The 24,813-nt window shown below is 40.6% G+C and overlaps 2 protein-coding genes across 2 annotated transcripts in view; both read right to left on the reverse strand.

Annotated features, from left to right (window-relative positions):
* Window positions 1-56: 56 nt before the first annotated feature.
* Window positions 57-8,333, reverse strand: LOC309720734 (uncharacterized protein; the record flags this gene model as incomplete). Its single annotated transcript, XM_082557870.1, has 7 exons — window positions 57-312; window positions 436-553; window positions 658-830; window positions 915-1,094; window positions 1,179-4,460; window positions 5,212-5,395; window positions 8,140-8,333. 7 exons carry the CDS (start codon window positions 8,331-8,333, stop codon window positions 127-129), a joined length of 4,317 nt encoding a protein of 1,438 aa, XP_082413996.1. The 3' UTR covers window positions 57-126.
* A 1,043-nt stretch (window positions 8,334-9,376) lies between these two features.
* The window catches only part of itga9 (integrin, alpha 9), a 55,002-nt gene continuing 39,565 nt past the window's right edge, over window positions 9,377-24,813 (reverse strand). Inside the window, exons 17-28 of the mRNA XM_082556885.1 lie at window positions 23,998-24,074; window positions 23,443-23,590; window positions 19,810-19,896; window positions 19,547-19,626; window positions 19,368-19,451; window positions 18,826-18,934; window positions 18,625-18,732; window positions 17,287-17,412; window positions 17,005-17,124; window positions 16,826-16,921; window positions 13,788-13,907; window positions 9,377-11,894 (exon numbers count right to left, since the gene is read on the reverse strand). Coding sequence (XP_082413011.1) covers window positions 11,796-11,894; window positions 13,788-13,907; window positions 16,826-16,921; window positions 17,005-17,124; window positions 17,287-17,412; window positions 18,625-18,732; window positions 18,826-18,934; window positions 19,368-19,451; window positions 19,547-19,626; window positions 19,810-19,896; window positions 23,443-23,590; window positions 23,998-24,074 — 1,254 coding nt within the window. The 3' untranslated portion in view covers window positions 9,377-11,795. The remainder of the gene's footprint in view (window positions 11,895-13,787; window positions 13,908-16,825; window positions 16,922-17,004; window positions 17,125-17,286; window positions 17,413-18,624; window positions 18,733-18,825; window positions 18,935-19,367; window positions 19,452-19,546; window positions 19,627-19,809; window positions 19,897-23,442; window positions 23,591-23,997; window positions 24,075-24,813) is intronic.

Genomic DNA, 24,813 nt, shown 5'->3' on the forward strand with positions numbered 1-24,813 from the left:
CTGTGCTTCTTCTTTTTTTAACCACCAGCTCTAATACAATTCATGCAGCTGATTTCTCGGAGCAGGACACACAGCTTATGCATGAAACATTATTTTCTTCCTTTTCAAAATACAGTTGTAGCTGTCTTATACATTAACCTGTGGGGCAAGACTTGGGGCTAAAGGGTGCGCCGACGTCTTCCTCAGTCCCAGCTCATCTGTATCTGGGTTAGAGGTCTGCTGGGCTCGATGGATCTCCAGGTTTCTCTTCCACTGGAAACACAAAGCTGTAGCCTCTGCACCATCCGAATTTGGCTCAGGCTGCTTCAGACCCTGAAATCAGAGTGCAAGTGTTCAGTTTTAAGGAAGCAATTCATAGGGCATAATAAAAAGATGCCACTGAATCATATATTTGTAGTCCAGAGTTGCTGCTTGTGCTTGTGGTGTTGGATTTACTTTAATGCATGCTGTTTCTGCAGCTCGAACCCCACGTAAGACTGTCTGGAGCAGATTTTGTGCATTCTTTACCAGGATCTCATCAGAAGATTTGCACCCAGGAGTCACAGCATTGACACTTTGCAGGCAGAAGAAAATACTCATATTACGTTTCTTTTTTTCCCCTTTCAACATTTCTTTTATTAGTTTTCGGTGTGTGATTTCTGCTTGAAATTTCCTGACCTGGAAATGATGCTGAGCTGATTTGTGATGGTGAGAATCTGCTCAACAATTAGCGAGAGTTCAACTGCACACTGCTTGTCGAGGCTGTGGTTGGCAATAACTCTGATAAACTGGGTAACTGACTGGCAGTTTGAGATCACATCTTTGGCTGCAGAAACAAAAGCCTCTTTATTCTAAAGAAAAAAGAAACAAGATTGTAGATTAGTTTTCCTGCAAATCTAGTTGACGGTTGTGGAGGGACCTTTCGTTGGCATTACCGCTATTGGGCCTTTCTTCTTCAGATACTGAGTCATGTAACATACTGTGTCGGCCATCTTCCTGGTCACCTGGACTATTCTGTTGTCCTTGGGATCCCAGCTGTTGCTTTCTTGCTTTAGAAAAAGGGAGGTGTAGGTCAGGGAAGAGACTTCTTGGCACAAGCCAGATGCAGCACTATCCTGCAGAGAAGAATTAGGACATGGTTTATTGCGACATGATGGATTTATTACACAATAAAATCTGATCAATTATGCGATACTTACATCCTTTTTAGTATTTCCAGGTCCATATTTGGCCCCAGATGCCATATTTATGTTACTTTTTGCAGCATCTACATTTTCTTTAATGCCTTTCTGGTTTGAATTTATTGTTGTGTCAGAGGTAAATTCCACTTCTTTGACTTTAGTTGGGATTTTAGCCAAAACTTTGCTAATATCCTCAGGTGCTCTCCCCTGTAGTCCAGCCTTTATGTACTCTTTAACCTCTTGGTGAATCCCTTCTTGCTTCCTGATCTCTTCCATCACGTAATGAGCTTTTGCTGACCAACAGCGTGTCTGCACATCCAGACTGAGTGTGTCACAAATGTAGTGAGTCTCTAGCATGAGCCTCGCCCTGCAGATTATATCTGAGATCTGAAAAGACAGGTGGTCATTAATGGACCTCAGATTGGAGCGAGTGCGTGGGTCATGGATGTAATTTAAGCTGTCCTCCACTCTTCTGGTAGCAGATTTTACATTTTCAATAAGCGTTTGTGCCGCATGTTCAAACCTTTGCTCTGCATCTTCTGCGTTGTTCTCTCTGAAGTGTTCAGCAGCGAAATGAGCAATTGTGAGAAGATTTTGAAATGTAGTATCATAGTCCTTATTCACTTTGCTTAAATGACCAAAAAGCACTCGAATTTTAATCAAAAGTTTTCTCTGGAAGAATTCCGATTTTGCAAGGTGCACCACGCCTGGCATTAAATCAAATTCTTCTGCAGCTTTAAGGTAGTCCTCAGTCAGGTTTTTCAGTTCATCCTGGTATCTGGTTAACTCCTTTGATTTATAAGCACTTCTGCAGTTTATGCTTGTGAGCCTGGTTGCCTCTTGGATTCGGAGCGAGTTCTCAGACAACACTGAGAGCTGTTTCTGAGGGTTCAAATGGTTCAGTGCAGTCGATGTTCCCAAAATCTTATCCAGAGAATTAAGCAAAATCTGAATGGAGAGACTCCAGAGGATACAAAGTGCCTCTAGCTGATCTGACTGTCCTTCATATGCGGAGGAAAACTCTATCAGTTGCCTTGTGTTGTTCTGTGCTTTGGTAAGCTTGCTGTGTAAAACCCTCAATGTTTCTTGACCATCACTTTGTGTGGTTAAATCTGAAGATGTCAAGAGTTGGACCACGTCAGCACATAAAGTCATTGCTTCATTGAGTTGCTGTGCAGAACTGGCTGGTATATTTGGTAGATTCCCTTGCAGCTCATTATAAACAGTGTGATACCAGGTCCCAGCTGCTGGCAGCAAAACCTTTCGAATGTTATTAATAAGGTCAGAAAACTGTGTGCTGTGCTTAAAGATGCTCTCCGTACTCATCGCTGAGCTCATCGCCGTCTCTTGAGCTGTCTGGACGAGCAGTGGAGTCAGGGATACCAGCTCGGCCCTAAAGATTTCCAAAGTCTGACAGTCAACTGCATCGACAATGACCAAGGCCTCCTTTGTAGCTTGGGCATAACAGTTTGACAGCTCAAGAACACTGGTGCAGGCCTGGTTGAGCAGTGTCACGTCTTTCCCTTTAGTCACAGTTACAACTTCATACAAGAGGGGTAAAAGGTCAAATTTGAGAGGCTTGAGAATCAGTTTAGGCTCATCTGAGACAGCTGGGAACGTTAAATCATCGCTGTCAACTTTATGGTCTGGTTCGGCTTTTATGGGTCCCTGATCTGTGTGCTTCTCCTCATGTTTGGTTTCTCTTTCCAAAACTTCAAAAAAAGGAATATCCGAGCCTCTTAACATATCGTCCACACTCAGTTCACAGCTGTCTTTGACTGGCAGACATGGCTGTGTGATTTCGAGCTGACGAGCCCCCTCTCGCAGCGGGCTCAGGAGATGCGGATGCTGTTGGCCATCCAATCCTGATCTAAGCACCTTAAAATGCTCAATGACGGTGGAAACGCTGTCACTAAATGTAGAATATGCCTCCACGTTCAGCGTGGATCCATTAAGCATGCTTCTGACTGACTCAGCTACTTTGGCTTGAGATGACTGAACCTGCTTCAGGAGGACCAAAAGGCCGTTCCTGTAGATGGGTTCGTCACTTCTATCCAAATGCCTCCTCACTGAGTGAATCGCCAGCTTCATGTGACCAATGAGGTTTGCTGCATGTTCATTAAACTGTTCATAGCTTTGTTCTCTGTATGCTGTGTCACATCCATGGCGATCACTCACCATCTCATTAACAGCTATACTGGTGAACTCCCTAATGTCCATCACATCACTGAAAGCATCCTGAAGCTGCTCAGTCTCCTCTTCCCATTTCTGACACACTTCACGAAGCTTCTGAGCAGTTTGCATTGAATTATCTGCCAGCTCCAGCGAAAGGGGAGCGATTCGAGCCCTGAGTCTCGAAAGGCATGCTCGGGAATTTTCCACATTCTCTAAACTCTTAGCATCGAGAGCCATAGCTGAGGTAAAATTGGCGACCTGGATTAGTCTGTCAGTGCAGGAAATTAAATCCTCAACTTCCGACTGAATAAAGTTCAGATCCAGCTTTGTAGAGGAATCTAAAAGCAAGATGTGTCCTAAAAGTTGCTCAGCTGTGGAGGAAGCCGCAAGAAGTGTGTCCATGACTTGATACAGAACTGTAGTCATCAAAGTTTTGTCAAGCATTAGTATTTGCTGGCGCAGGAAAATGCAGGTCTTCTCAAAGCTCTGTGCAGAATCCTCAGAAGACTTTAAAATCCTTTTTATGTCAGACCAGAACTGCAGGATGTGACAACAGTGGAAAACCACTCTTTGCTGAAAGTCTCTGCGAGACATGTTTGCCACGACCATGCAATGAAACACAAGATCTCTGACCAAGCAGTCAAAGCTGCTGTCTCGAATTGAGGCGGTGGAGGGACTAGTGAGCAGTTGTAATAGACTGTTACTTTTCCAGGTATAATACCCACAAGGCCCCAGTGGTCCTCCGTGGCAGTCACTCTGGAGGGTTGCTGTAATGTCACCAACAGTATTCTGAACTTTGTCCAGAATGTACCTCTTGGCTTCTCGGGCTTGCTCATTGGTAGGGTGTTTGATGGTTGTACACATGGCTGTGTGCAGCATGGAGATGCACCTCCTCAGGGTGTCCAAGGAATCGAGGAGTTGTTTGGTTTGTCTGGGATCCCGTAAGGAATTTGCTCTCTCCATTGTCAGTCTGTTAAAGGCAAGAAGAGCCTCAGAAAACATTTGGAAAGATTTAAGAAGAGACTTGATATCTGAGGAGGAGCCAACTTCAGAGAGACACTCCAAAACCTGATCAGCAGCAGCTATAACTTTCCTTACAGCAGCATCATCATCCACCAACAGAACCTAGGAGCAGAAGGCACAAGTCACTGTGTTACTGCTGCTCTACAGCTTACTGTACCTATTTAAGAAGTATGAAAATACGGTGTCAGACTGTCAGTAAATCAATTAGTTAAAAGATTTTGGCCATGATCGAAATATTTCAACAGATACGACAGAATACGACAAAATGTAAACACATCCATCTATAGGCTTTGGTGAGCCTCTTTGGTTTTATGCTGCATTTGGCTGAAAACCTTCAGTGAACTGTATGAACAGCTGCCCTTTGGATCGCCATGAAATTTGGTTTCTGAGCTTCCAAACTGTGATTCAGATTCAATGCTAAAATCGTTATAATGCTCGGAATTATATGTTGCTATGCCAGCTCAGACTTTGAAAGTGAAACAGAGGAGAAAGTTTCTACATTGTCAGATAAAGTCAGTGAGTAGCTAACAGGAAAGAATTACTGTACTTAAAAATTAACGATGGAAAAAAAATGTTCTTTACACAACAGCACCAGAAGGCTAAAGATGATGGCTGAGTTGCTGAGATTCTCCACATGTGAATTAAAAACAGACGGTGTGGGAGTCTTCTGTTGTTTTTAAATAATGTCAACATTTAAGAAACCTCTGAGAAAGTAAAAGCAGATGTAGCTGCCTAAGATGAATCTAATGAAACCTTTCAGTGCTTTAACCTTATTTGTTTTCTCTCTGCTTTAATTTGGGTATAATTTTTAGGACAGTTGCAGACAGCTTTTTCTTTTCTTTGTCTACTTTACCTTGACTATTCCGAGGAAAACGTTTTGTGTAGCAGTGACGAGCTCCTCTCTGTGTTCAGTTAAACTTGGCTGGATACTCAGTTTCTGAGCTGCCAGCAGGACATGCTGCCCACACACAGCGAATGACTCTAGCAGGGAGGACATCTCCATGTGAAAAACTTCATCCTCCGTCTCACGTATTTGCCTAGAAGTAAAGAGTCTGCTGTTCATCAGATAATATATACAAACACAATTCCAACCAAGCTGGGATGCTGTATAAACAGTAAATAAAAACAAAAGGCAATTATTTACAGAGCTCACAAACTCACATTTATTCATAATAGAAGAAATAAAAAATAAAATGTTTAAGCTGAGACATGTTATGAAGGAATATGAGATTAGAGCTGTTCATGAATTATTAAATAATAATGAAATAAAATATTCATTTAACAAAGTATTTATGAAATAATTGTTAAGTCTTCACTAATAATTACACCTTACTAAATGATTTAATAGACAACAAAAGGTAAGCTAATAATTCTAAATGAATTATTAAGCCATCAATAAATACTTGAAATGGAAAAAGAATTTAATTAAAAGGAACAGTGGAAATGAGCCATCTGATTGGTTATCCGGTTGTTCAGTCTGACGTCACTAGCCGTGTCTGGGTCTAAACTCCGCTGCAGGTCCATATATCAAACGATCACTATGGCATTACTGAGAGTTGAAAAACTGTCTAAAGTCTTTCATCTTTAATAAAATGATCAGCGTTCTGCTCTACCAGGTGTAACAATTGAGTTTAACATCCAGGCATCCATGAAAACGGAATTTATGACATTTAACGGAGTTAGAAGTTAGCAGGGAGTTAGCTCGCTAGCTTCTATCTAAATACAATATAGCATGTCCTGACTGCGGGATTTTGGAAACAAATTAAAACATACAGCTCTGTTATCACTTCCAGCATAAATGAAGACAGAAAACTAAACAGCAGTGACGTTTGTAGGGTTACTGAAGTTGGGCTAGCTGGTATATAATGATGTGCTACGTGACCGCTAGCGACATAGCTATGTTAGCATAATATAAACAAGCTAACTTTTTTTTCCACTCGATAAAAGTTAACGTGAGTGTTCTCGGTGGTCAGAAACAAATGTAATCGCATGGCAGGATGCTGTAAAAGGACCAAACTTCAGCCAGGAGAACAACTGAGATAATCCATCCACAATACGAGGTTAGTCATTCATATACTGCTGCATGGGCTGGGCTGTAGTTACATCGTAAGGTTTTAAAAACTGAGCTTAAATAAATGATTAGCGGTAATAAAAGCCGAGGGAGGTCAACAGGGATCACTGACTGTTTTAGGAGCTTTTTGAGATCAAATAGAAGAAAATACATAACATTAAACATGTTAACAACACAAAAGCCATATTAAACGCAGACTACTTTAGACCCGGAAGTAGGATTCGTCGCGTCATCACTGAACAACCGGATAGAGAAGGGCTAGCCACCTGGATTTCTCTGTGTTTGGCCCAGTAGTATTGCTACTGCTAAGGAGAGCTTTAAAGGAAATCTTGGTGGTACACAAGGACATTTTAACTTGATCTTCACTTCCTTAAAATGTCTTAGATGATTAAATTAGGTATAAGAAGAATATGACGGGACCTTAAATGAAGCCCTAATCCTCCACTAGCCTCTTGAAGCTAACAACGCTAACACTAGCATCACTGCCCCACACTTTAATGCTAAAAACAAATCTGCTGCCTTCATTAAAAAAAAAAAAAACATAACAAAATAAAACAAATAAATAAAACAAAAATGACTCAAGTTGTCCAATCTTGTGTCTAAAGTCTAAAGTTGCAGTGCTGTGTTTGTAGAATACCCAGTATGAAGATTAGACTGGAGCAGATCTTTGAAGTCCTCATGTGGATCGTTAACACCTCCACCCAGTTCAAAAAGCCATTAACAGCTGCTATTTTCTGAGGTCCCCTCCTCCCTCTAAGAGTCACCAGAGGAGCCTGTGTTTCACTACCAGCAGACCAACATATTTATTTTCATTTTAATTGTTTTGTAATCACGCTTTTAAAAAACGAGTTAACACAAAAGACATTACTTTGTTGTTAAATGGTTTCTTCTTTAATTATGAAAGTGTTTAAATCACATAGCACGGTGTTTGTTGGGGTTAATTTGTCCACATTATTAGTCTACAAGTTGCTGCCTCTGCTATATTATTTTTATCCAAAGTTGGGAAACCCAGCCACTCTAAATCTGGCATTTTTACAAGATGAATTTAAGTGCTCAAATTAACTAAAATACATTTTCCCTTTTAAATAAACAAAACATATGCCTATTTATGTCACCAGCCTGTTGCCAGTTTATCTAATTAACTGTAAAATGTCCCTTGAGTACCACTTATTTTTCCAGTTTTGTTGCCTTCATCCCAGTTTTTTGAGACATGTTGCATCCATAAAATTCAAAATGAGCTAATGTTTTTCCTGAAATTGTACTTTTTCTCAGTTCAAACATTTAATTTGTGTTCTATGTTCTATTGTGAATAATGCCTGAGATTTGCAAATCTCTGCATTCTCTTACATAAGTATTCTAACTCTTCCCCAATTTGGGTTGTATTACACATTTGAGTTTCATACAGATTAAATAATTAAATTTGATTTTCCTATATCCTCCTGAGAGCCAGCTTATTCATTTAGATCCTGTGTAATGGACATTTGTCTATATCTTGTGACTTATTTGAGCTACCCGTCTAAGTCCTGATGTCCCCAATAGAGGACATCCTGGCCTTTCCATTGATATCTTATGTGTTTGGGTGGCCTCTTTTAGCTCCAAAGATGCAGGAAATTACAAGAAAAGGTTAAACTGAAAGATACTTTTTTCCTCTCTGCAGGCTATTGCTTCATTTGAAGTATTATACATTATGATTTTCATAACAGTACATACCTGGAAGCCACTGCTGCCATGTTCTCAGTAGCTTTAGCCACAGTCTGAGCTGCCCCCTCCAGCTGGCTGAATTGTTCAGGTTCCTCTGCGCTGTCACACAGCAACACCAGGCGGCATATATGAATTGCAATTGGTGCAACCACCTGCTCAACTGCTACAGTCCTGATCAACCCATGATCGAACAACGAGGACATAGTTAAGAGACTGATTCTCTCTGGTCAAAAGAAAGTGAGTACCATAAATGTTGTTGTATTCCTGCTGTATTTAGCGTGGTAGCTTTTTTAATAATTGATTTGCTCACCACAGCAGCTTGTTCTTGACTTCAGTGTTTCATAGCAACTGGTGTCACCTGATCAACAGCACGCAGCTTCATCAAGCTTTAATGTATTGACTGATTAGTTGCCATATTCTTTGAGATAATGCTTTGTTAGCAAACCTAAACCTAAATATACTATATGGTATTGAAGAGCCAGTATTGTTTATGTGACACTTCATCACAGGTGTGGTTGAACTTTTAAAGAGATTTTTACAGTTTTCTGGCACATGGTCAGTGAAAGTATAGTAGCAAATTATTAGGATCTTCAAGAAGATATGGGAAAACTCTTAGCAAAATAGAAAGAGGACATTAGAACATTGAATATTGTACATAACATGTTGTTTCTGACCAGGGTTCCTTTAAAATGCATTCACGTTATTTTCAGTGCTTAAGATATGAGCTAATTTGGATTTTTTTTATACTTTCAGGTTAAATGGTAGTCTTTTCTAAAACTCATGATATTACACCATCATACTGTATCAATACATTTGTATAAAAAGTCATCAGCACCCAACGAATCCACTGTAGCCCTTTAAAATAAAGATAAAGTTTTGTAGCCCAAAAGAACAAAAAATCAATGATATTTAATTCCCAATGACACAAGATCAAAATATAAATATATATTTGCCATTTTGGGGATTTTTAGCTGATCAGAATGGTCATTTTCTGTGGACTGGTTGTTATTTCAGCTCTAATAATCTAAGAACATCTACTTATAAATGTACTTAGTGTAAATGATCAGTGAAAAGTTTATTAAAATATATTTTTAACAGTATTTCCCCCCAAATAGCATTTTCTAAAAACCTGAACAAGCAGTTTTGTGTTTTTCCCCATTGTTGAATTTTGTTTGGTGCGACTGAAGAAAAGCTGCCAGCAGAGAGCACCATTCACCACAAATAAGCAGCAAACACTGGAGCCACGTTGATAACAAGAGACTTCATTCTAAAATTCATCAACAGATAAATATACAGCTGGAACATGATTTTAAACATCAAACGTACAGCACACTATAATGGAAATGATATTCAGTGACAGTAGTATACTCAGAACAAAACCCCAAATAACGATGCGATTAAAGGTGACAAACATAAAAACAAAGTATAATCATCACAGTTAAACTTTACCAAAAAAAAAAAGAAAAAAAAAGTCAAGTGTTGGTTTCTCTGCATTAATACATAGCAACAGTTTAACAGATGCAGAGGGAAGGCGTGGATGTGTACAGTATACGCTGTATTACCAGTGGAAGTAAATGGTGTCAGAAGATCTATACAGCACATTTTAGAGCGAAGCAATCATAGTGATCAATAAAGTGACGATAAAGTTTTAGTTCTTTGGCATTGCACGTTTAAATCTGACTGGTCTACTAAAGAAATTACCAAAAGGTACTTTATACTTATATACTGCATATCTATTTTAATGTAAATCTTGTCACCCAATGCTGATTGTTAAAGCTTTTGACTCTTAAATTGAATTTTTTTTGGAGCATAATTGAAGTTTTTGGTTTTTTTTTTAAAGATTACATGAATTTATCTGTTTGTTCAGCTAGATAGGGTTGCAAATGTGCAAAGTACAGACACACAAAACTTTGCAGTTAACATCAAAACAAAGTTCAAAAATGGGTAGGGTATGACCTATGAGTACTGAGCAACAGGTGCCAGAAGTAGGGGGACCAAGGCACCAGCGATTCCCATATTACCACATTTTAATTTTCTCACTGTTTATATATTTGTGGGGAGCTTTAATACTGAATTTGCTAATGTCTTATTTCAATCACAATTAAATCTAGTATTTAAAAGAACTGACAAGCCTGCAGGGGGGAAAAAAGTTTTAGCAGAGAGGAGCTGTGGGTTCATATGGTGGCGGATTTTTCAGGGCACTGACATCCCTCAACCCTGGCTTAAAAGTAACTTTTCCCAGGAGCCCCAAAGAGCTTGTATACTGTATGTGTAGTGATTGAGTGCAGCATATTCTCACCTATTTTTAGGGCATTACTCATACCACGACAGTCTTTCATCTGGCTGTGTAGAGCAACAGTATCTCATATTTCACACTATAATCCAATGGCTGATAACATAACAGTAAACTTAAAAATGGAATGCTCCGGTAAAGTCTGAGAAGGTTTTGGAAATAAATCGTGATCAGGTATTTCAGGAACAATAGTTAATCCTTTTCTGCTGTATTTCAGTGAGAATTTACAAGACATTCAGCTAAACTATGTTCACTTGAGCCTGGGAGGTTTGGCCGTCCATTATAAAAGTCTCCTTGCATACCTGAGCAGTTTTTGCTCCTACCAAAAGCAGCTTTACGTCAGATTTGCTTGACTATACATTCCACTTTCAAAACTCATGGTATTTTGAAACATTTTAAAGAATAAAGATTTAAGTTTAATCTATGAAATAATAGCTTTTGTATATTATCATCTACCAGCGAATCAGCTGAAAGCCAGACCAGAACAAAAGGAATGATCTTTTAACCATCTTTTGCATTTTAGGCATGGTTAACAATGGAAACATGAAAAAAGCGGTCATCATGAAGACAGAGAGAGCCCTCACAGTGTGTCACAAATGGAAACACTAGTGCATTGCGTTGGGACAGGGTGCGGGTACTGTAGCATAGAATTAGCTCTGGCTGATTAGAAATGTGAGGGGATGGGCAATCAGATGTGTAAAACAGATTTTCATCAGCCAGCAATAGTACAGAAAAGATACAATCTTTCACTCCCAGCATCTGGGATGAACTGAATATACAAATGATTCCAATCATGTACTCTACTGGACATATCTTTGGCACAAAAAGTAAATCTAAGGGGCCAAGGCATTCATTCTTATCAAACATCAGTGCTTTTAAGAAAACATACCGTAGATATAGTATGTTTATAATGGCATTCAAAACCCCAACTCTTTTCAAAGCTCACTTTTACACAATATGGCTTAAAGTATATGTATAAAAATAAATTTGCTATGTAACACAGCCCTGAGGGTTTTCTTGTCCACCAGTATTGATGCCGTCTCCACATCCCTGTACGGATGTGAGCCTCCATCAACAGCTCTGCTCTGCTGGCTGGGTGATACCTCCTTTGAGATTAGCTGAATTCCACAGCAAGTGTCCGCTGGCAAGCCACCTTGTCACCTCAGAAGCCTGTTTCCTGGACTCCCTCCCTCCTCCCCCCAAAAATATTAAGTCTCCAAAAAATATGGAGAATATTCTCCTCTTCCACATATGGAAGACTGAAGGGCCCAATGCCACAGGGGGCGGCTGGGCTGAGAGACCCTGTGCTATTGGATCTTTCGCAACCGAATCCCTAATCTCACTGGCTCCTCTGGGACTCCCGTTGTAAGTCTCAGTGGTCCTTATCCATCCAGTCCCAGCTTTCATCGCTGTCCTTTCTGTTCTTTTCAGCCTCAATGATCTCTCTGTAACGTCGACGGAAGAATCCCATCTGTCAAAGAGTGAGAGGAGTAAGAATTTAAGTTAATAAGCTGCATCTGTGGTTGTATCTGACTTGCAAAAGAAAATATTCATTTCAGTCAGCAATTACAGATCACATTCACTTTACATTGCTGCATAACATTTTCAGACACATACCAGAACTTTTTAGCATATACCTTTTCTCTCCAGAGATTGTCATTTTTCAAGCAAAACATAACATAGGTAATTCATAGCTGTGACCTAGAGTTACACCACTAGCTGATTTTATCGCTCCATATTAGCTTATCACGTACATATATTTTGGTACAGGCAAATATGTCTCAAATATAACATTTTTGTCATATCTGATACCCTTGCTTCCTCTCTGAGCAGAGAGGTGTGAAGATAACACTAATTTTTGTACTGTAAATACGTTTCCTGCTACTTTGACCTGCTAAGGCCGTTAAGCTAGGTATTATATTCTCCTGTGAAAGAAATATACCTGCTTAAGATACAATTTTACATTTCAGTTTTAACATGAAATAAATAAAAACATGTGTCTTAAAGTTGCTTTTAGATGACATGACGAGTGTCAGGTTAGCTTTTTCCTCTTGTTTTTAGTTTTTGCGTTAAGCTCACGCTGCTGATTTGTTAGCTTAGCGCAAAGTGTTGCTCAGTGTTGCTCTTTTTTTTAAAAAGGTAGTAACAGTTATATATTTGTTATGAATACATTTCAGGAATCTTTTTTTTTTTTAAACACTAGCTAGTTATTTTGCAGCTGTTTTTCAGTATCACCCTAAAAAAAGTATTTTGGCTGTAGCAGGAGAGGTTTGTGAGTGTGGACGCATGACACTGAGACAAACTGCAGCAGCCTTTTTTTAATGCTAGAAAATCAGGATTTGCGCAACACCATTGTCTTGCTTATCTGCTGGATTTGGTTTGACATATTACGTAATAGCAATGCAATTCACTGGCTAACTCTCAGGAGTGTCATTGGATGGGTGGCCAATTGGACAATTTATTTAGAACGGCTCTTTCTTTGAGCAGCACTTTTACAGAAATTACATAATTTTTGTTAAGCTAACAACTCAGACCTTGAGTTCACTGTGATGGATTATATATCTAAGTTACAGAAATGTGCAAGTTAATATTTTCTCCCACAGTGAAACAGATGGAAAATAATGAATCTATGAGGTGTGCAATTTATTTCAAATATAATGGATTGAAATATGGCCAACAGCAATGTAAGTAAAACCACATGAAACCACCACCAAGGTTTGACAAAACTCAAGCATTTACCTTACTGAAACATTTCTTTAGGAATGTAATACTGACTACCCATTTAAATTTCATGAAAGTATAAGATTCATTTACCAAGTGTAGTATGTATGAGATATGACAATGTGGTAAGACCAGTAGATTCTTGGTGTGTATCTAATCAAAGCAGCCACACTGGCTTGCTGCCTCTCTCCCTACGACTCCATTCATTTATCTGTATTTGGCTGCTGAAGTTTATTGATACAGACCTGTGCTCTCCTCAGGCATTTCCTGAAGAGAGCAATACAGGACATGTGCCGCTCTTGTAAGTGGGGTTTATTTTGGCTGGGTCTGAGGAACTGGGGATCGGGGGTGGGGGTTCAACATTTCAAGGCTTAGTTGTGGTATTCCCAGTGAAAGATGAAGCAGTGAAAAAGGAATGGAGTTTTCTGCTAAAGGGGCCTCTGGACAGCAGTGTAATTGCCATTCCCCCCTCTTTAGATTTTTCTTTCATGTGAGTGGTGTGGTGTTAATTATTGTCCACTGTGTGATTTGTCCTTTTCATGGACAATACAGAGTGGACAATACTGCGCTGGCATTCAAGTGGAGTGTTGTGACCAGTGCTGTAAGCTGAAAAGTCTCGATCTGTGTTTATGAGTTGGTTTACCTTCCAAAGCAGCACAGCTAACAGCAAAAAGATGAGGATTCCCACCAGCAAACTGATGGCGATGATCCAGCCGACTACGTAACCCCTTGGCTCCTGACTGTGGAGAGCCTCAAACACCAGCTAAAACACAACAACATCGCAGTGAGTCACACTAAAATGCAACACACACAATGCACATTAAGTCATGTGCTGCTAATGATGCAATCCAGTGCAAAGCAGCAAGAGAGACACATCTGATTTCAGAGTGCTTTGGTTCCATGGTTTGATTCAAAGGACCAATGTTTAAAGCAAAAAAAAAAAAAAAAAAAAAAAATGCTTTCAAATAACAGGAAACTAGTACGAAGGCATTTTTCAGGACATAGATATTGGTTATACAAAAAGGAAGCACAAGTCAGACTTAAATTAGATTCTAGGTTCATGGAGTGACCTTTGGTCCACATGGAACAAACATTATGAGCAGGTTTATTAATTTGTAACAGCTGATGCTCTCAAACATATCTGCAGTCATAAGTGAGCATTTTTGTACATCTCAGTTAGTCAGTCCTCTTTGGTCCAGACTAAATTATTTTGATAACCATACGATGGAGAACCATGACATTTATTGAGGATGTGATGAACCCAAGACTTTTAATGTAAGCAAAAAACCCCAAACAAACAAACATAAACAACTGATAAGATTCACATGAGCCTGTAAGGAACATTTCCATGCTAACGAGCTAAACTAAGATAGTGACTTTGATATATGATGGTAACGTTAAGCATCAGCAAGTATTTGTCTTATTAATCAGAGCAGATAAAAACAATGCATCATCTACTCCCTTTTTGAATTTTGTGTCATGCTTTTAGACTGGCTAATTCTGAGTTATTGCTATTCAGGGAGCCTTGGCAACTCTTAGCTTGGTTCTGGTGTGATTTAGAGGTATCTGAGCTTTTTCCCATGACATGGAGGAACGCTGACCAGCTGGATAATCTGTCACTGACAACAAATTCATGCTTATTTGAACCAGTGCACTCTGGCTTAAGTACAAAACATTTGAAGTGGTCCTAAGTGACAAATTTTGTATATACTGTAATTAAGTAAACACACTGCACTTCTTTTGATTCCCTTTCTAGCAGCAGTGCTAATGTTTATTTGAATTTGTAGCAATTACCATTACATTTAAAAGGCCATATTTCTACTTTGGACAAAAGTTGATTTGAAGCTATTAGATATCTCTTTACAGGAGCCTTGTCCAACAAACTGAGCTTGACTGGTTAAATTTACACTGTATTAACAGTGTTTTGACTGAGTGAAATATTCCATTACTCTGCATCACAGCAAAGCCTGCTGTAATATTAGCATTCTGGCTTTAAATGGAAAACAGCAGACTGCCCAATTGCAAAATCGATGGGTTTATTTACTTACTAATGTTCACAAACAAAGACAAATACTGTGTGTTCACACACAGTAGGCCGACCGAGGGACGCTGTGGCTTTAATGTCCAGCGTTGCACGGGATTTAAACACAAATGTGGCATGAAACACCAACTGTGAGCCAGCCAAAAAACAAAGTGGACAAGTGAAGAACAATCTCTCTGTTGAATAGTTTCACACATTAACACGTTCCCGTTACCCCAAGCTCTGGAATGTAACTGTTGTTATGCATGCCAAGGCGTTTGCGTGCACAAAAAAGATTAAACCTCTACTGGTCATTGCTCTCTGACGCTGAGTTTCTCAATTTAACTTTGGCAGTCCCTTAATGCGAAGTTCATTTACCGCTGTCCTCATTTTCTAAATTTGTAAGTTGCACACTTTCTTGCTTTAACAGCCTTATGTGTGCATTCTTAGTAAAAAAAAACAAAACAACATGTGGATTTATGTGGATTTGTTTTTATTTCACGGGTGATAAAAAAGTCAAGCTTGTTGTCTCGCTGACAGCCAGAAGGCTTGCTGTGAACAGCACAGCCTGGGACCACAAATTATATTTGCATCGTGTTCTCTAGCTAGCTGGGATCCTGAGGGAAAAGGTAAAAATGTTCACTAAAATTCACTGGAGTACGTTTCACTGGAATGAGCACACTTGCAAAGTGCTGAAAGAGCAGCATGGCTTGGAGACATTTATACCAGGTCTGAATTTTCCGAGCACAACTGGAGCTCAGGGTCAGCAGGCCTGCAACCCAATCAGTGCTGTAATCTTTTCCAGGATCCCACTGCAAGCATGCTGGTTGCTAAACGCAATCAGCAAATCCGATCTGCTAGGCCATTTGATCACTCAGCGTACAACAATGGGGGGAGGGTCTGTCCTTGTGCACATCTAAGGGACCCCCAAAAGCAGCTAATAGAAATACCACTACACAGTAAACCCACAATGACCAGCTGTTCCCTGCACTCATGTCATTTGTGACAGATCTGGAGCACATCAGCAATTCAAGGGAATTGTGACCGAGCTTCTAAAGATGAACATGCTTTTTGATATATTTTTGCAGGGAAAGCACACAATCCTTCACCTCTAACCTCTGGATGGGTAGAATCTCCAATAAGCATCTGACCTGTGTGACTCCTTTTGAGCACATAGGTCAGCAGCAGCAGTTCTGTTCTGCCTGCCGCTTTTGGCAAGATGAAATGTGTGACGGCTATTAATCCAAAGTGAGACAACACGGACAAAGACACAAACAGTTCACTGAAATTTGCTAAAGTTTATAGATGGTAAATGGACTGGAACTTGTAAAAAATGTTTCTACTCTGATGGCTCAAAATGCTTTCTTTTTACATTTTTAAACAAGGTTAAACAAGTCTTATTCAAACATTCACATTTTTCTATACCTAAGGTCTTTATCTAAGATTCCTGTGCACACACATCAATAGATGCATCGGGGGCAACTCTGGTTTCAGTATCTTGCTCGAGGATACTTCGAATTTGAGTAGCCAACAACCTTCTGATTGGTAGATGACATGCTTTCCCTTCTGAGCTTTTGCCAAATTTTGGATTAATATAGAGGTTTTTAGATATTCTTCACTGACATGGTCACACAGTGAGGGTAAATTCATGGCATACTCACAGAAATGTCCTCTGGCAGGCCATTCGGCACCTCCACTGTCCTGTCATTTACTTGCACGTTGCCCCGTGTGACGAACTGGATCACAGAGGAAGAATCCTGTCGGTGGACAGATTATGGACTGCTTTAAGAATCACAGCAACCTGTGAATGAATTTATTACCCTCACGGCTTGAGCCTCACCGTCTTTAAGATTTCAGTGTTGAGTAAAACTTTTATATCTATGCTCAAAGCTTCTTCTTTTAACTGTGGACCCAGGCTGCAGGAGATCGTCATACAGGCTCTTCCAGGCCGATCACAATCCTGTTAAAAAAAAGATATTTGAAAAGCAGTGAGAAAAAAGAAGGACGTGTGATAAACAGATGTTACACCGACTAAAAGAAAATAAAAACAAGAATCCTCATAGGGGGTGACTCTCAGTGACCTCTGAAAAGTCAAAGTGCAACACGAGGGCTGTATATTTACCAAGACTTTCCGTCCTGATTTGGTGAAGAAGGCAAAGATGGAGTGAAAGATGCTCTCTTTGTCCTGGGGGATGGTGCATGGTGTTGGGTTCCTATGAGGAGTGCAGTTCCCTCGACCGTTGGCCACCTGAAGCACAGTTATTTAACAGGCATGTGTGACATGGGTGCAGAAGAAAGAAAGCATTTTTGCCAAGTTTATGCTGCAGACAGGTTTGGGAGTGACATCGAAAATGTTGACGCATGTACTTTTGTCACCTATCTCGCTATTGTTAGGAGTCTCCAGGGCTCACAGGAAGTTCTCTCCAAGAACAAGTTGGAACCCCTCCCAGACTGTTTTCCCCATATGGAGTGATTTAGAGGTGTCTGGTTTACTGCCCAGCCCCAAGAGAGCATTTCCCCTTTCCTCTCTCCTCAGCTGGACGTGAAGCTCTAGAGGTGGGGATCTGCTAGAGTACCACCCAGCATGTCTGAGCTTTTATTGCAGAATTTTCCAGTGTCCTGTGTTTCTGCTGCATTTGCTGGCATGAAGAGCCATAGGCTCCACCAGCAGCTGCACTAAGTTTGGCAGGATGGGAGATTTTGTGCAGAAAAACTGCAAAAACCTGAAGCTTTTATATATCACGAACAAATGGAAATGTGTGTAAAATGTAAGAAAACCTGACTATAAAACATAACTGCGCTACTGTCCGATGTGCCACAGGCTGCATGCTTTGTTAACAGCTTTATGATATGTGGTTCCAGGCTAGGGATGGTACGGTGTAGTAGCCAGCCCCTTCAGGTGTCCCACTCCCATTTTGTGCAAGCCGTCTGAGTCCCCTAAAGTGATTCCAGATGGCTGTAGGAGGGTGGGATACAGTCAACTCTGTCTGCCCATTCACAGTCAATACAATTAATAGTTTGAGCACCCCCATGATCTACCTGTATGAAAAGCTTTGTGCAAGGGTTAAGAAAATATTTCAACCTGAAATAACACATATACACAATACTCCTGTATTGTGTTTCTTTGTCAAAATGCAAAATGTTGTGAAACAAAATGGGCGGCCAGCTTCAATAGCAATGTCAACATTTTTGCTTCAACTTTCACTGGTCCTGTGGTGCCCCACACTAAGCATACTGCCCATGTCCTGAACAAAAACCCAGAGGTATAGCAGCTCTCAGTACATAAAAGAATGCTTTGGAGTGGATACAAACAGCTGTGCCATGAGGAGCAAAACAAGCAAGAGTGATAGGCTTTTGCTGGATAAATGAGTTAAATATGTGGCTTCCTGCAAGTTAATAAACTAATAAATAACAATTTGGTCTGGATGAATAATGTAGATGGACTGCTGCTGGCATCCACCTGTGTTTCAATGATGTGGAACATCTCAGCTCCGTTGCCAGTCAGCCGGTTGGGAATCCTGATGTCCACTCTGGAGCCAGGCAACCTGCTGGGGCCCTTGTTTATAGCCTGGAAAGACATCACACAGAAAGAAAAGACGGATAAATATACAAAGAAGCATTTTTAATACATATTTTGGTATCTATTCTCTTCCTATAGTACCTGAAAAGTGAGATTGAGAGGTTGAAAGTTGCAGTCCATGTCTTCTAATTGGACAAAGCGTGAGTCTTCAATGGAGTTTCCATACACAAAGGAGGTTGGTGTAATCACACTGCAGTTCAGGAAGGTGACGAAAGATAATTTATTTAAATGACAAGAGACAAAATTATGTTCTAAAAAGTTCCATAAAAATTTTCGGTTCGAGTCGGGCTCTGCTCGACAGAAGCTTTTCCTTTATCAGCAGACATATTTGTCCAGCTTTGTTCTAAGCCTCCCTTCACATTAAAGACAGCAGCCTTATCAGATGCCAGAGTTCTGGCAGATTCGGGCTGTTTTACATCTCTCTCTCCCTCCTCTGTGAAGCAGAGCTGTGATAAAGCATTCGCAGATAAGGCTTTTCAAGTTGATATCCTCCATACTGACAAACACTCCCTCGCTTCCTGTGAGCCAACTGATGGGCAACCAGCTCAAGTCGCTGAGATAGCTTTACATTTTGCAAAACAGTGACTACACTGTTGTGGAATTCATATTTGTCTCGTTCTTACCCAGTGATAGTGGTGTCGGTCTCGTGAATCAGAGGGATGGAGATATCCAAAAAGTTGTCATTGAGATTGTGCTCGGGATTGGCGCTAAAAGAAACAAAGATCAGTGAAAGTGAATATTTCGCTTACAATTATTTGTGTAGATCAATATTTACATTTGCAGTTATATTTGAGCTTCTCACCTTTTTGCTTGAACTAAGAACTGCAACGTGTCATCTTCTCCAGAGAGCCGAGTCGTGTCAAAAATCACTGCAAAATGATACTGCAAAGACAAAAAAAACCCAGAATAATATGGGGTGTCATATTCTCAACTATGAAAAGCTTTTTAATGCGATGAAGTATGTCTGTCTGTCTGACACTGAACTATTCCCAGCAGGAGGCTGGTTACAGAGGAGGTTAAAGCACGAGTACTGCATGCAGTTAATTCTACCTTAGTTTGAGCTACCTTAGTCTGCGCTCTCATGAAAGGAAATCCCACTCGGCACTGAAGGAAGTCCAACTCGACAAGCTCACAGGAAATACCCTTCTCTTCCTGCAAAAAAGAAAGATAGACAGAAAGAGTCAGTGGATGCGATAAAGACAGACTGACTGGAGACAGAGGGGGTGACACTCACGGTGACCAAAGACACAGCGAGGAAGGAGCACTAGGCAAGACGCAGAGCAACTGGTTCTGATAGTGGAAAAAAATCGGTAGTAGCTTTTGATGTTAAAACAATGGCGACTGGTGGACATACCTGCCAGCATTTGGGGTGTAGTCAAAGATTATTATTAAAAAATATAAACAAACCGACTCAAGATTAGGTTAAACAAAGAATGCACAAAGCAGTGATGGCACACACATCTTAGCGGGTGGGTAATTGGAAAACGTCCAGGCTGCGTGTTTGGAAGCTTGTCTAAACAATATAGAGCTTCACCGGCTGCGCTGTATAAACACTCAGGCCTTGACCCTTACGAGGAGTAAGAATTCCTTTAGCGAGAGTTCACCGAGAGGCTGTCAGCTGAGCTCATGTGCTGGGAGAATGAAAGAGGGCAGAGATGCTTCACAATTATAAATCTAAAAAAAGAGACAGCCTAGCGCTCCTGGAAAAGAGGCTTTGGGTAAGTCATACAAAGCATCTGCATGCACGGGCTGTTGTCCAGTTAGAGTCTGTGTTTATAACACTTTTCCAAATATGACAAAGGAAAGAAGTGTGAGGGTTGCCTGTGCTGACATATTAAAGTGTAGAAATCCATCCACGGTATCATCCCATTACCCCTTATTCAGCAGTTCTTAGTAGCAGCCCAGGGTGTGGTCGTGCCCTACATCTTCATTAAGTCAGCTTAAATAAGCAGCGCTGTGCTCTGCGATTGAGACTACGGTGACCCCGGGCAACTGGGGATGAGGACCCCAGCATAACTGCCAATGATGGAATTTCCTCTACTTCCTGTATTCCTCCGTGCTGCTGTGCAAACACTGCCTGTCCCGTGGGGCTGGGCAGGATTGGGAAAGTCAGCCTGTTTACCCATCACCCACCTGGCAGCCCTTGAGAGAGAACAGAGCATTCGGACATATTTTCAATTCTCTTCTCTTTCTCTGTCAGCAACACATACATGCTGGAGTTCTTGCAAATGGTAGGGTCATTAAACATCACCAGGACTGTTTACCCTGCTTTAGTGTCAGCTGAAGCATCTACTGGTGCAGTTCATCAATGTGGATGACAATACACAGGAGGCCTGTGTCCTGCATGTTCTGCGTGTCTCTTCATGTCTTCTTTGGTATTTAGACAACTGGATTTATATTGGTTTACTTTTTCCACACCAGTGTCATCACCTACTGTTTGCTTTCCACTCAGGTACGAAGATGAAGAGCTACAGTACCTCTGCTTTCACAGCATGTGTAAAGTGTCACTTCACTGCCAAGAAAATCGGTGATTCATATATTCTTGGGTCTGAGGGTCCACTGAAATTCACACATTTCTTTGCTGGAACTTCTGGGCTTTTCACCACAAAGCTGACTTGGTCCAACTGTTAAATAAGCCGAAACCCACCATGGCAGAAGCATTCAGATCCTTTCCTTTAATGAAAGCGGTCATAACTCTCAGAATGACAAATGTGTGCATTCAAAATAAATGAACGAACTGAACTTGAAGTGTTAAAGGTAAAAGCAGTAATTATGTAGAGTGGTTTATATTAAAACAGCAAACTCTTGGTGTATTCCCATATTACTGCTTACATGAAACAATGATTTTGATTACATTTTAATTAACCCATCATGTTTAAATTTTACTTCCAAACTCTACAACTGCAGCTTTTCATTTACACATGCGGACAGCTTTGATCATTCTTTGGTTATATTACGATGTACCGTTTCCAAATCTTATTCTACACAAACCCATAATTGGCACCCAGTCTAATCTCAATGTAGTAGTTTAATCTAACAAATCACAATTTCAGATGTAGTTCTGCTTTGTGTGCAAGGCTTTTTGTAAAGTAAGTAAAAAATTAGTAAGTTAAAAATGTAGCCGAGTCCTCTGAAAAATACAAAGACACGAGACATTTGTCACAGGTCCAGCTAAAACTGACTCCTTAAAATATTTCAATAAAAAAAGAAAAACAAAACAAAACAGAAGCCAGCAGAGCTCCTGAAACCAATTCAGCTCCACAGTTTTCTGACAGCTTGTGTTGCAAGAACAACAGAGCCATAACCCACTCCGCTCTTAAATATGAGGGGAGTACAAGTTCACGCTTTGCTCACTGGAGAAAAAGCCTAAAGGGAGGGTTAGGAGCTGACCTTTACTTCACCAGAAAGGGGTCACATCATCACCTCAGACTTCTCCAGTAGTAATTAGAAGTGTGTGAAAGCGCATACAGCGGTAAATCTTCTCACCGGCCTCGTTGTCACCTGCACATACTGTTCGCTTCCTGCTCCCTTTGTGCAGCAGAGAACTTTGACTTATCAGGTTCCTGAACAAAATGAGGCTCTGGGGCTGCTGGTAATCTGACACTTAAAGTCAGTCGCTTTCATTAGATTAACTTTGAAACCGAAACACACTCAGTGTTTTTCTAATATTTGCCTGCAGCGTATATTCTGTTTAAATTCAATTTTGCCATTGTCGGGGGTTTCAAATCCTGCCACAGGTTGTATCTTTTACCGTAATGGCCTCATCCATCACAGGGATGAAACCCCCCCGCCCCGACAAACCATCCAACTGAAGATAAGCACAAGGTCCGTTTTTTTTTTTTTTTGGAGGGGGGGGGGGGCACAGAAACTCCTTCCTGATGAATGCTGTCAAAGTGCACCATCTGACGTGGCGTCACGCTCAGCTACAAGCAGCCTTTGTGACAACAAGTGTGCAAAAGGACGTGAGCAGAGGCAGAGGTGGACACTGTGAAATCAATCGGCAAGGAAAATCTCTCAGGTTTAATGTGGGATGGCAGTGGGTAGATATTTCTTTAACAGCGACAGAATGCTAAAATCATTAGAAGTCTGTATGAGGAGCAGGTCTGATTATTCCCCATCCCCATGAAGGTCAGGAATAATCCACATATATCTAATTAAATGTGGCCCTGCGAGAGTAAGAATAAGTCAAGCTTGTGGAAATACAAATGTGTGTTGTGCCTTGTTCCCATGCATACAGCTCATTTGTTGATGACATGGTGTGTCTGTCTTAAATGAGTCAGAGGAGCGTTTGACAGCTCAGCCAGAGGAGCTGCCCTCTGACACGGGACAGCTGCTGCTGCTCCTCCTGCTGGGGCTCTCTGGGTTTTTCTGCTTTCATCTTCACGTCTACCTACACAGCTCGGGCAAAGCTTTAAGCTCCCCAGTCGTCACGCAGATCTGGCTTTCCCACTGTTTAGACTGTGTTCCTGACATATAATCATATAGTCTTTTTAAATAAACATTCCTCGGGAAAATGTACATCACAGCAGAACACCAAGGCCATCCATCTAACACGTGTGTGCAAAATATGGTTTTGTAAATCATTACGGCCTCAGCTTCGCTTGTACGTTACTAAAGCAAAAAAACAAACTGTCAGATTTTAGATATAAATATGTGAACCAGAGTAAATAAATAGCAGATACTTCAAGAATCACAGACCTTCTGCCAGAAGTTGATGTAGAAAACTTCCCTGGAGAAGTTCAAGTAGATGTTTGTGTCATAGGCGTCATCGCCAGCGTTGGAGATGGTCAGGTTCAGAGAGACGTTCTTCACTCCTCCAAGGGCCAGATGGGGTTTGCTATGCAAGCTGGTGGGTGCACAGAGTAAACAGCGTACTTCAGCAATTAAAAACAATCACTTGAAGAGCAGTAAGTACAGCTTTGTATTAAGTAGCCTGCATTTTTCTTTGAAGTTTTTAGTGTACAAAGAGAAGTGCACCTGCAGGAGAATAGCTGTTTGTTTTTGGAGCATAACAAAGAATATATGCAGACAAATGAGTTGTTAGGATGACAGACATAAACTGTTGAGGAGAGAACAGGAGATAGATAATAATGGAAAGGGAACTCCCTAACTATGGAAAAAAAAACCTATGGATCCTCTCCAAGCATGCGTCAGAGTTCCACTACCCACACCCTCATGGCCCATGATGTCAGCTTGCTTCCTTAGTACTGGAAGAAAAGAATGAATCTGAGCTACGAAGTAAAATGTTTTTACCCAGAAAGCAACAGTTTCCCATGAAGCCTCAGGTCCGCGGCACAGTCGTCTGACAGGCAGTTCTTCTCAAACCAAGTCTGAAAAGGAAACAGTACAGTACACAGTTCAGATGACCTCATGCCCTGAACACACCGACTCCACATTCAGGGGGCGGTGTTGCTTTGCTGTGTGAGCTGTCCAGTAGTTTTGCATCCACAAAGCTATCTTTCCCTTAATTAGTCAGAGGATGGGCTTTGGTTTAAATCATGAAGGGAAATTTAAGTCGAGCGTTAAAGTCTGATGCAAAGTAGATGAGTTTCAGATCAAACGGATTCTGTAGATGCTGAAATGCAACTGCCTCGCTCTTTCAAGAAGTGCATACACCGGGGGAAACACATGTGGTCCAGGTTAGAGGTGCTCGCAAAGAAAATAAATGAATCAGTCTTTTTGGACTCCACTCAAGAAAAGCTAACACAGGCAATAATAAGCTGGTAACCAACACCAAATCATTACAACCCCACATTGGAGCCATTTCCTTCGTTCCTACTGTGGTTTGCAGGAAGACACTTCTGTCTTTTAATATCAGGTTTGGCGGGGGTCACTTTTAGTCAGGAAATGAAATATATCATAAATTGAGCTGGTAGGAATTAACTGTCAACCTTTTACAATAAGAGCAAGGCACACTTAAATAGACAGAACATCTTATAAGTAACATTTCACTGTATTTGTGTAATTTGTGAAAATAGAATGAAAATTACAGTGAATGTGGATTTAGTCTGAACATATTTATCGTACTGTTACACAAGATTTGATTTTAAGAATGACAAATCCTGTGTT

Source organism: Aulonocara stuartgranti (genome assembly GCF_965226115.1).
Source record: "Aulonocara stuartgranti genome assembly, chromosome: 13".
Lineage (NCBI taxonomy): Eukaryota > Metazoa > Chordata > Actinopteri > Cichliformes > Cichlidae > Aulonocara > Aulonocara stuartgranti.